Genomic DNA, 11,043 nt, shown 5'->3' on the forward strand with positions numbered 1-11,043 from the left:
TAGGATCCTTTATCATCTCATGTAACTGATCACACAATAACAATGGCATTGAGAAACTATCTCTTAAGAAGGATACAAATTCTCAGAAGCATGTGTATTAAGTGCATGTTTTCCAATATTTGTTCTTCATGATGTATAATTAAGAGAAAAATAAAAACAACTGAACTGAAAAGCAACCGGACTGTACTCAATGTTATTTCAATGTAGGATTACACTCAGCTGTTTTCTAAGAACTGTTTACACTTTTTTCGGTCAATGTATAATTTCAGAAGAAAATAAATTATCATTATTTTATCCTTTTACTCCACAAATTAAACTCGTGGAGACCTTCATTTCGATACATGCGGACACGAGAACACAAAACTGGTATGTGCAATAAAGCACTAGATAGAACCAAAGGACACATTCATTCAAGAAACACGATATTTTTGTGTAGTGGGGGATGACGTAAGGAATCTTTCTGACACCTGATATCCACCTATCAGGTGTGAAGACTATGAGTGCCACTTATATGCAGTCTTCGACGGAGTAAAGGTTTCCTATGTGCTCACTTTTCTCAGCCGAAAACGAAAACTTTGACTCAGGTAAGAAATTATATGTGACAATCACAATTTGCGGTAACGATAAGTAAACAGAAATTTAACAATTTTGAATTTCTGTTTACTTGTCCAATATTGAATCGATTTTCTAGGAAGATATCACTTTTCTTAGTACAGTATTATGATAATACTTAAGTGTATGCTTCATAGGTATGCATTCATTTATTTTCTTTAAAAGAAATCCATTCTGAATTGTCCTGTGTCAAAGGACTTCAACAATAATCATCGTCATGATAACTCCTTCCACACAAACTGTCAGAGCTAACTGAAACTGGCAAAGAGATCGAATATTCTTGATTCGCATATTATTATTATTAGCATTGGTTCTGTTACTTTAATGCCGAACTAATTTTTGTGAATCAAGAAATTCATTTCCGACATATTGATCGATTGAGAACTACAGATTGACTAGTGGATTGCGGGGATAAATCAGTAGTCGAAAACAGTTGATAGCAATAACCTTTTTCGTTAAAAAGAAAAATGCAATGATACGTGCAACGTGAAAGTGTTGAAATGAAATACTGATATCGAAGAAACGAAGTTTTGGTCTCGATGACGTGATCATGAATTAGAGGACAGAGAGAGAGAGAGAGAGAGAGAGAGCTGCATTTCAATTACTTAGTGGAGATTTTTGGATGATCATCGTCGTCAGAGAATAAAGATCACTACAAGAGCTTTTGCCAATAAAGAAGCGTTATAATATCATCAAATTCTTAAACTTATAATTTCTCGACTGATCCAAAGACGACAAATCCAAAGTTTTAAGGCTTTTCTATAAAGAACTTGCATCATTCGAACTACCCTTATATCATTAAAAAAGACAGAAATTTTTACAATTTACTTAATTTCGAATTTACTCAATACAATTTTGCCTTCTCAGTTTTAATTTCGACTTAGCTTCGAAGACACTCAGAGATCTATTTAAAAATTATTTCGTAGAAACGCTATCAAACACTATTTTCACTTGCTTGCCATTTAAAATATCATCAGTCATCTATGGAATAAATAACATAAACTATACAGTTTTGATTCAGTAAAGAAAAATCCGTACACATTCGACAATTGAAAATACTCCGCTACAATTAGGATCCCGAAAATAAAGACCAATTTGTGAAATAATTCTTGACAAACACAACACTCAATTAGTGAGCGCTTGTATGGTGAAATATCACCCACCCGTCGACAGGATTTGGTTCGCTATGATTAATTTCGTAACTGAATGCACCGTTTAAATTGGATAATCTGATGCACTGCTTAAATGCTGTGTATTTGTCAAGATATTTTCGATACGACTTACTATCTTTTGATGGGATGATACATATATTTTCACATTGCTGTGGCAACAAGGGGACGTTCAGAACTTACATATTTACAAAGCGTGAACATCTGAAAAGAATGTGAAACTGAATTTTTCGTACTAAGTATTTTGTGTTGATAATAAGTTCCAGCATATTTTTTATGTACTTGACACGTAATCCCAACCACGAAGTTTCTAAACCTTAATGGGTTACGACGTATTTTATCCAGACGTCTTGTTCAAGGTACTAAACACGAAAATATTTTTTTCAAGCTATTTAAGGACTCAATTGCAGATTGCAGATTGCAGAAAGGAATCGTTAGCCCTTCGGGCTAAAGCATTCAGCAACTTATTCAAGTGATTTTTGTTAACAGAAAATGCACTCGTGGATCTTATACAGCTCAACATTAGGATGTTTTTGAAAAATTTTCAAATTCAGAAAAGTTTAATAATAACTGATGTTATTATCTTATATACAAATATTTGTAGATAATTTAAATGATTAACGGATTTAATGCTTTAAATAAATGTTTTCGTAATTTTCTTTTTTTTTTTTTCAGGAAATACATCATGGAAGAGAGGGTCTTAAAAACAGTGTGGAATTCATTAGTTTTAATCGCCTTATTTCATATAAAATGGAGTATTTCTGTTGACGTAACAGTTGTGGATGACATCTATCGGAAAAGCTGTGCATCCAGTCTTACATGCAAGAGTGGTGTTGATTCCCTACAATTTGGCAAAATCTGCAGATGTGACCAAAAATGCAGCTTCTTTGATGATTGTTGTATCGATTCCGAGTTCCTGCAGGAAAGCTTTGACGAAACTAAATCTGTGGAATGCATTTGGACTACCACCATTGCAGTGTACATTACAAACAAGTGCAAGAAAGGATGGTCAGGTCAAGAAGAGGTTAAAAGAAAATGCGAAACACCACCTAGAGATAAGAGAGATCCACTGCTTTTAATCCCTGTTACGGACATAAAAACAAATTTCACATACATCAACCAGTTTTGTGCTATTTGCAATGGCGATAGCAATATCGATGATAATATGTACTGGAATGTAGGCCTAAGAAAGAATGGAAAGAAGCTTGAAATCCTTGCAGAAAAGGATATGAAGAACTTTATGTATAATGAGAAGAAAGATGCATGGGGTGTTAAGAACGACAAAGGTTTCGTTAAATATGCAATTGACTACGCAGTATCCGAGACACTTAAGCCATTTGTGCGTCCTTGTGTGCCCTATCAGGTGGACGAATGTTCCTCCAAGTGGACTGATGACTCTGTTAGAGAGAAGTGTTCCCAACACATGGGACTAGTGTTTCGGGGAGATCATCCATGGAGGGTCGTTTACCGCAATATATTCTGTGCTTTATGCAATATTAATCCTTTAAGTATGTTGCTTAATATAAAAAACTTTAAGGTGGATTGTGTGACCGATGAAAAGTTTAATGAAGAGATCAACGTCATCAAATTTTCGGGAGATCATCCATCTTCATCATTGTGGATAGATATTAATAAAAAGATTGACTCGAAAACTGAGAACTGCTTCAGTCGATACAATCCATTTATTTGTCTTTGCTTAGAGTCTTGGGAAGCAGATAAAGTGTCATGTAATTTGGGAGAATTTCTGAATATGTTTACGTGCCAATGCGAAAGATTTGATTGTCCTTCATCAGATCAAAAACTGGTGAACGGAAAGTGCGTTTCAGATTGAATATGCAGATTTCTTTTAAAAATATGCTGACAAACAATCGCTTCGGAATTCCTATATAATTATGAACACATCAATAATAATCAAGATTGTTAATATTGGAGCAGTAAGTAGAGTAGTGATTTGGAATTTACAGAAATATTAATTATGAAATGTATAAACCTGTACATTTTGAATTAATTTCGTGATGCTTTTCTCTGTTTGTCTCATTTCTTCAACGCATAACCAAATATACACACACGAATAGCACACTTTCACCCATTCACCCACCCCACATCCTCACATAGAGAGAGAGAGAGAGAGAGAGAGAGAGAGAGAGAGAGAGAGAGAGAGAGAGAGAGAGAGAGAGAGATTCTTCGATTACCGAGGAATCAAGAAGAAATTATGGACAATAAAAGTGTCTCAGACCTTTTCCCCTAAAAGGGAATCCATCCATCCAACGTCAAGGCCCACCTTTCCTAATTAGGTTGTTGAGGCAGCATGTGCAAGAGGAACTGCCAATGGTCACGATCCTCCGCCACCAAGCTCAGGTGTTCTGATGGGACTCCCAGACATGTCCACCCAAGGTTCTGGACAAAATCTATCCGGCGAGTCTTTGGCCTACCACATGGCCACCCACCCTCTGGCTTGGCAAAGAGGGCCTTATGCGGGAGCCTCTCTTGTGGCATTCTGGTCAGGTGCCCGTACCAACGTAACTGTGATCTCTCAACACAGAGAAGTAGCTGTTGAGCTGTTGAGTATTGAGGGTTTCCCGAATTGCAGAGATTCTGAATCTGTCGAGCCTTGTCATCGCAGGAACCTCATTTCAGCCGCTTGGATTCGTGTCCGTATTCTTTCGGTCATTACCCAGCTCTCATGACGATAGGTGGGAATAGGAACATAGACTGTATTGAAGACAGCCAGCTTTGCTTTCTGGCTTAACTCCTGCTTAAATACTATCGGCAGCCAAGCTCCGACAATATTGCGCTTGCTGAAAAAATCCGAGTAGCTCTACGTACCACTTTCCATCACTCGTGAATATGGACTCAAGGTATTTAAACTTCTTCACCTGCCTCAGTGAATGCCACATCTTACAATTCTGACACTCTCACAGCCTTGGCTGTGCCTATCAATCCAGTCCATAAATATTATGAAAAGGAGGGGTAACACACCCTTGGCGGAGACCAACGGAGACTGTGTTCAGATTTTGTGCTGTTTACTCTGTCACCAAGCTCCAGGCATTCATACAGGGACTTGATGGTGGCTAATAGTTGGCCGCCACTCCATACTGCTGTACTATTCCCAAAGTGTATCCCGAGTAATCCGGTCATATGCCTTCTCCAAGTCCACAAAACATGTGTAGACATTCTTGGCATATTCCCAAGATTTCTCAAAGACTTACGTTAGAGTGAAGATTTGGTCAGTTGTGCTTTTGCTAGGACGAAAGCCACATTGTTCTTCCTGGAGCTTTGATTAAACTATGCTCCTGCAGCGTTTCCCAATCACCTAGCGTATACTTTCCCAGGCAGGCTGAGCAGAGAGATGCCATGATAGTTGCTACGATCTCTCTGGTCTCCCTTCTTGAAGACTGGTATTATTATGCCAGTCTGCAATTGCTTTGGTGCTCTCCCAGATATCCAAGCAGCCTGACACACTCGAGTCAGCCATAGAAACACCGTCCCGATTTAAGCTGTTTAACATTTCGGGCAGAATGTCATCAACACCAACAGTGCTGCCAGATTTAAGCGATTTTATTGCTAAATGGACCACTTCTGCTGTGAGACTAGTCATTGCCCCAATCTGCACCTCTGGGATGTCCACTGCTGATGTGCCACCTGGAATACTTTGAGAAGGCTCTCAAAGTATTCCCTCCATCTGTGGACGATATCCTTCTCGGTTGTTAAAAGTGCACCATCAGAGGCATTAATTGCCATTGCTGTGCACGATTTCCTCCCTCGAAAGTGGAGATTGGTCTACCAAAATACTTTATTTGTATTTACATAGGCTAATCTTTCTCCAAAGGATTCCCAAGCCTTCTGCTTTACTGTCTTTACTGCCTCAACAGCAGCAGCTTTTCTCGCCTCAGATTACCTGAAAGGCATCTCAAGTGCCTTTCAGGTAATCTGAGGTAATCGTATTTTACATTAATTAATTAATGCACATTAATTAATCCCATCTCAACATTGGGGAATTACAAAAATTCTCAGCAAATTATAAAGAAGTAATTATCAAAAACATTCTTCCGACCAACCATTAAGTACATCACATATCGCAATGGCTGATTACACACAACGCAGGAGGACAAAGTCATCATTTTCACGCTTGATATAGCACAGAGCGAAAAAATCTTTAGAGCTGCAAACATAGAGATCATGGGATGTTGCTAGGCTTCTTAGATATCTTTATATACCGCAACTATGCTCACCAATATAGAATGCTGACGACAATCCAGTTTTATTTCATCAAGGTTGTAGAGCAACCATTGTTTGCTGTTTGCTTTTCCACTCCTTTTTTTAGAACATTCCAGTTGCAACCCCAAAAAGGATGGAAAAGCAAGTAACTGCTGTTCTAGAGACTATTTTCTCTGTCGAACAATAAGAAACAATTATTGACTGGGCAGAAACTACATAAATCATAACTACATACTCCAGAGGACAATGAAAATCAGTAACGGGCACAAAACATCAGTCCCCGAAGGATTACTCTTCAAAATATCCAAGAACATCTGATAAGGTGTAAATTATAATCTTTTTCATAATTGTTAATAATTTTTTAAATAAAATAATTAACCTTTCTTGTTTTCAGACTGGACATCACCTTTGTTACCCAACCAATAGGTCACAGTTTGAAATCCCACAGTCAGCATGGATGCTTGCGATTACCTACAATTTGTTGATGCATTACATTGTCCTGTGAATGATTTCCTTCCCCCACCCCACTATAATTTCCTCACACCGATTACTGGAGGCCGGGAACTTGCTTGAAAAAATTTCGTGTTTGCTCCCGAGAGAGAGAGAGAGAGAGAGAGAGAGAGAGAGAGAGAGAGAGAAAGAGAGAGAGAGAGAGAGAGAGAGAGAGAGAGAGAGAGAGAAAGAGAGAGAGAGAGAGAGAGAGAGAGAGAGAGAGAGAGAGAGAGAGAGAGAGAGAGAGTAGGGCATTCAGATTATTGAAAAACTAAATAGAAATTATTAAAAAAATAATAAAACCAAAAATTGCAAATACACCTAAGATTGTAATATATCATAGAGTTAAGAATGTCTGTTTGTGGGAGTCACACAAAATTTGTTTATCCAAATGTTTCTGCGTGCATTATTTTCTAACATACGACGACAGAGTTTAGCAAGGGGAAACTGATTCTGGTTTCAGAAACCTGATTACGTTTTAGAAATTTGCATTTCTAAACCTTGCAAGTAAAGGGATTTTTTTTGCCTTCGTTCTCAATTATGCTATTCTGTGATGGAAATCAAAATGCTGCAACCTCCGAAGTGCGCGATAAAACTGCTGATGACTGCCATTGATTATTATTATCATTTTCCCATCAGCTCGGAGGTAAGGTGCGCCGATGATTCTTTGTTTCATATTAATAATCGAACTTGTCCTCTTGGTGGATGAAATGATTATACACCAGGTATTCATTATATTTTTATTGGTTTAACTAAATTAGTTGAAGATACACTTTGTGCAAAAGGCAAATTTAAAAAAGATGATTTATGTTTTCTGGAATTACTAAATGAAAGAAAAAATATATACACTGGTGTCAAAAAGGCTAAGGACGAACTACATTTTTAACTGCATAGGGAAAAAAAAATCATAACTACAGCAAAATGTGGACATTAATTTATTGCCAACCCACCAATAAATTATATTACACAAAAATGTGTTATTTCATGCATTTAATTTCATACATTGAAGTTGAAAATTTCCTAAGGATTTAGTTAAGGAATTAATGTACAACGCTCAATGTAAGTGAAATTGAAATATTTTAAATAAAATAAAATTTAAAAACATTGGAAAATTTCTTCTCACTTCTAATAGGTAAGGCATATAAAAAAAACAACTTTTTTTAAAAAAAATTTATGTGGGGGAGTAATAAAGGGTTTCAAATGTATGCCTTGTCCCGAGTGGCATAAACTCTACTGCATTCACTAGACGTATGTCAACTCATCGGAACAGCGCCAATGGAACAATATGTAGAAAGAATCTACCTGAAACAGTGAGTCTATGCGATAGTAGTCGAAGTAAATCAATGAACGGGGGATTGGTTTCAAACATGCGAGTAATATTCGAAGGATGCACAGATAAGATATTTGTCTTTGGTTAGAAACTGGACTGCTGACGACGAGCACCATCAGTGAAGGAAACATTTTAGATAGCAAGAAGGCTATTAATGTGTTGTGTTTGATCCAGGACGACATAGAGGTAGGTTCCAAAAGATACAGATCTGAATCTGTCTGGTAACCTGTGTATTTTTAAAAGAATAATGGAAGGGAAAGGGAATTTAGATCCCTTTAGCGATTAAAAAGGTAACACTGCGATTTGATGGTATTGAAGGTGACCAAGTTAATTCTGTTTTACTGAAGAGCAGTACGAAGTTAAGTGTTCATACAAACGATGTGCATACTTGGGATGTCTGAGCAGTGCATAAGCTGTTGAGTGAGCAGAATAACGGTAATTTAATGAGCAGGTCTCGATATCAGACAAGAACAATTATTGTTCTTAAAGTGTCAAGAGCGACATCGTGTGTTTTCGCTAGCCCTTTGCATGGCATCTGTTGTGGCAAAATCCATACTGCTGGTCTTTGATATAGGATAGCAAAGCACATCATTTGCTTTGCTATCCTATAACGCAAATCAAACACCCTATCGGACGTGTATAATGCTATGCATTATGGAAAGGGCCAGTACCTTGACCGGTTTAGTCCTTTATTAAGGTGATTTAATAAGGTGTCAGACCATTTCACTACTTTCATAAGGGAAATATATGACTTCTCCATTACTTCAAGCTTGTATCACTTCTGGGAGTGGCTCCCCATGATGAGATCTCAATAGAGGTCGAAACATGTCTGGGTAGTGGCCTTGGCCTTTCCCATAATGCATAGCATTATGCACTTCCTAAAGGAGGTGTTTTGCATTAAAGGCAATTCATGTGAAGTCATTAGCCTCTATACACAAGTAGCCCTGTTATGAAGTGACTTCACGTGCAAACTGTGTTTGCTTACATTTGGACAAAGGATTATACCAAGAAAATAAAATTTCTTAGCATCTTTAATGTTGAATTACCGTTTATAAATGTATTTCTCACAAATTGCCTAAGTTTCACGTGGATTCATTTTCTGAGTCTATTTTTTTGCTTATTATTCATCCGCTCTGGATAGGTGGATATTTTATTAAAATTCAGCATTTAGAATCCCAGGCAAAATTTTGTTCTGAGCATTACAAATTCTGTTTAACTTCGTTGTCTGTTTGTAATAACAGAAGTGAGTAAAAGATTTTGAATTTAAAACGTTTATACATTAATACTGGAACTGATTGGAATTTAATTCAATTTGGTGTTCAATACTTTGCCTCAAATCTACCCAAATGTTTACTTTTTGCTTTCGCTTTGAATATTTTAATTGTGAAATTAGGTAAATACTTGTTCTTTAGCATAGTTAAAGAATCTTTTCGCAGTCCTGGGAAAAATGTAAGGGGTCGCATGGAACTAAATCCGGCGAGTAAGGTGGATGGTCCAACACTGGGATCTTCTTAACAGCCAGATTCTGCTTTACAAACGAAGCATTATGGACTGGAGCGTTGCCCTGATGGAGAATCCAAGCGTTGTTCTTCCACAGATCGGGTCTCTTCTTCCCCACTCGTTCTCTTACCTTGACCAGAACCTCAAGGTAATATGTTGGTTACTGCCTAACCCTCTGGTACCTATCAGCATTGCCTTCACTTCTGACTTGCTAATTCTTGCTTTTCTTTCATGCTCGGTGACGTGGGAGTTTTCCAGTGCAGCGATTATCTCTTTATTTATGGATCGTACTAGAAAATTCAGATCTCATCACCTTCGCATTGAAAGGCACCCATTTTCATTCAGGGAATGAGATAAAGGAGAAAACTGCAGCGCTACTGAAGCAGATAACACCTGATGCCTTGCAGCACTGCTTCCAACGATGGAAAATTCGTATGCAACGGTGTATAGATAGAGGAGGGGGAGTATGTTGAAGGGGATAACAATCGAGTTGTACAATTGTAATAATAAGTCACATTTTTTGCAACCACTCTCGTTATTGACTACCCACACCACATATTTCAAACGTAAAAGTGATATCCTAATTGTTGCCCCTTTATCCAATTCAGAAGTTAATAACAACCATATTGCTAATGACCATAAGATGGTACGATATGATATCCAATTCCTAAACAGACACGAAAAAAAAGGAAAAAACCTGAAAAAATAACACTTAAAGTCTTAGATGATTTTTTTCCATTTTTTATGCTGCCGAAACAACTAAAGCTACGATCTCAGAGTATTATCTGTGATAATTCCCTGCGTTCTTCTGGCTGATTCTGAGTGCGGTGGAATTAACTCTTACTACAATACGGATAATCCTTCATGCTAAAGCTTTTATAAACATTCATGCTGTAGATGGGATTCGAATCTGCATCTTTCCCACCGTGGGGTCATCGTTAAACACCATTGAAAGGGAAGTCTAAGATCGCATTTGACAGACGTCATACATTTTGCCATTTTACAGATCGGATTACAAAACTACCAAGTTACTTAGAAGTGACTGACCATTGAGCCTAACGCGCAAGGGAAAATCGGAATCGAAAACAAAAAATAATCAATAACGTGAAAGATACTAACACGATAATGGGAAATTATGTCTATCGTTTTATTTTTTTTTGTCGTTTTATGGCTGTTCTAAAGAACACTCACCTGTTATGGAATAAATCTGCTTATTAAATGCTTATGAAGCGAATTCTAGTCTGGAATAGGAAAGTTAATGAAAATAATCGACAGCAAAGGTTTTACTGTCCACATGATCATTGTCATATTTCCTCTTATTATTCTGAGAAATGCTTTCATCTGTCTGTCTGTCAACGAATGTCTAAACACAGCAGTTCCAATTCAGAAACGAAATAAAATTGAATAAATTTAACTCAGCTACAAAATTGTAGTTGGGTCTCCTCACCCTAATGGTAGGTGGAATAGGAAGAGATAAAACCGTCCAAAACACGAAAATTCATCATCTGCAAATTGAGAGTTTCAAAGAATCTTACTCTCTAGTAAATACAGAAGTTAACAGTTTAGTTACGTCATGCTATAACTTATTCTTTAAGAGAAAAGATACGAACACAATTTGTGGACAGCTCTTTTTAAAACTCCTAATATTCTGTTTATAAATTTATGTAAAGACACTTCCAAAGGTAGCTTTACGTTTGTCAGATAGAATAACTGTTAATAGGA

The 11,043-nt window shown here is 37.2% G+C and overlaps 1 protein-coding gene across 1 annotated transcript; it reads left to right on the forward strand.

The window, feature by feature from the left end:
* Positions 1-496: 496 nt before the first annotated feature.
* Positions 497-3,804, forward strand: LOC150096760 (uncharacterized). The gene is made up of 2 exons (XM_090408368.1): positions 497-584; positions 2,457-3,804. Exon 2 carries the CDS (start codon positions 2,467-2,469, stop codon positions 3,610-3,612), a length of 1,146 nt encoding a protein of 381 aa, XP_090264494.1. The 5' UTR covers positions 497-584; positions 2,457-2,466; the 3' UTR covers positions 3,613-3,804.
* The last annotated feature ends 7,239 nt before the right edge of the window (positions 3,805-11,043 follow it).

This window comes from Typopeltis vanoorti, chromosome 18, assembly GCF_054136105.1.
Source record: "Typopeltis vanoorti isolate ZY-2024b chromosome 18, IOZ_Tvanoo_1.0, whole genome shotgun sequence".
Classification (NCBI taxonomy): Eukaryota; Metazoa; Arthropoda; class Arachnida; order Uropygi; family Thelyphonidae; genus Typopeltis; species Typopeltis vanoorti.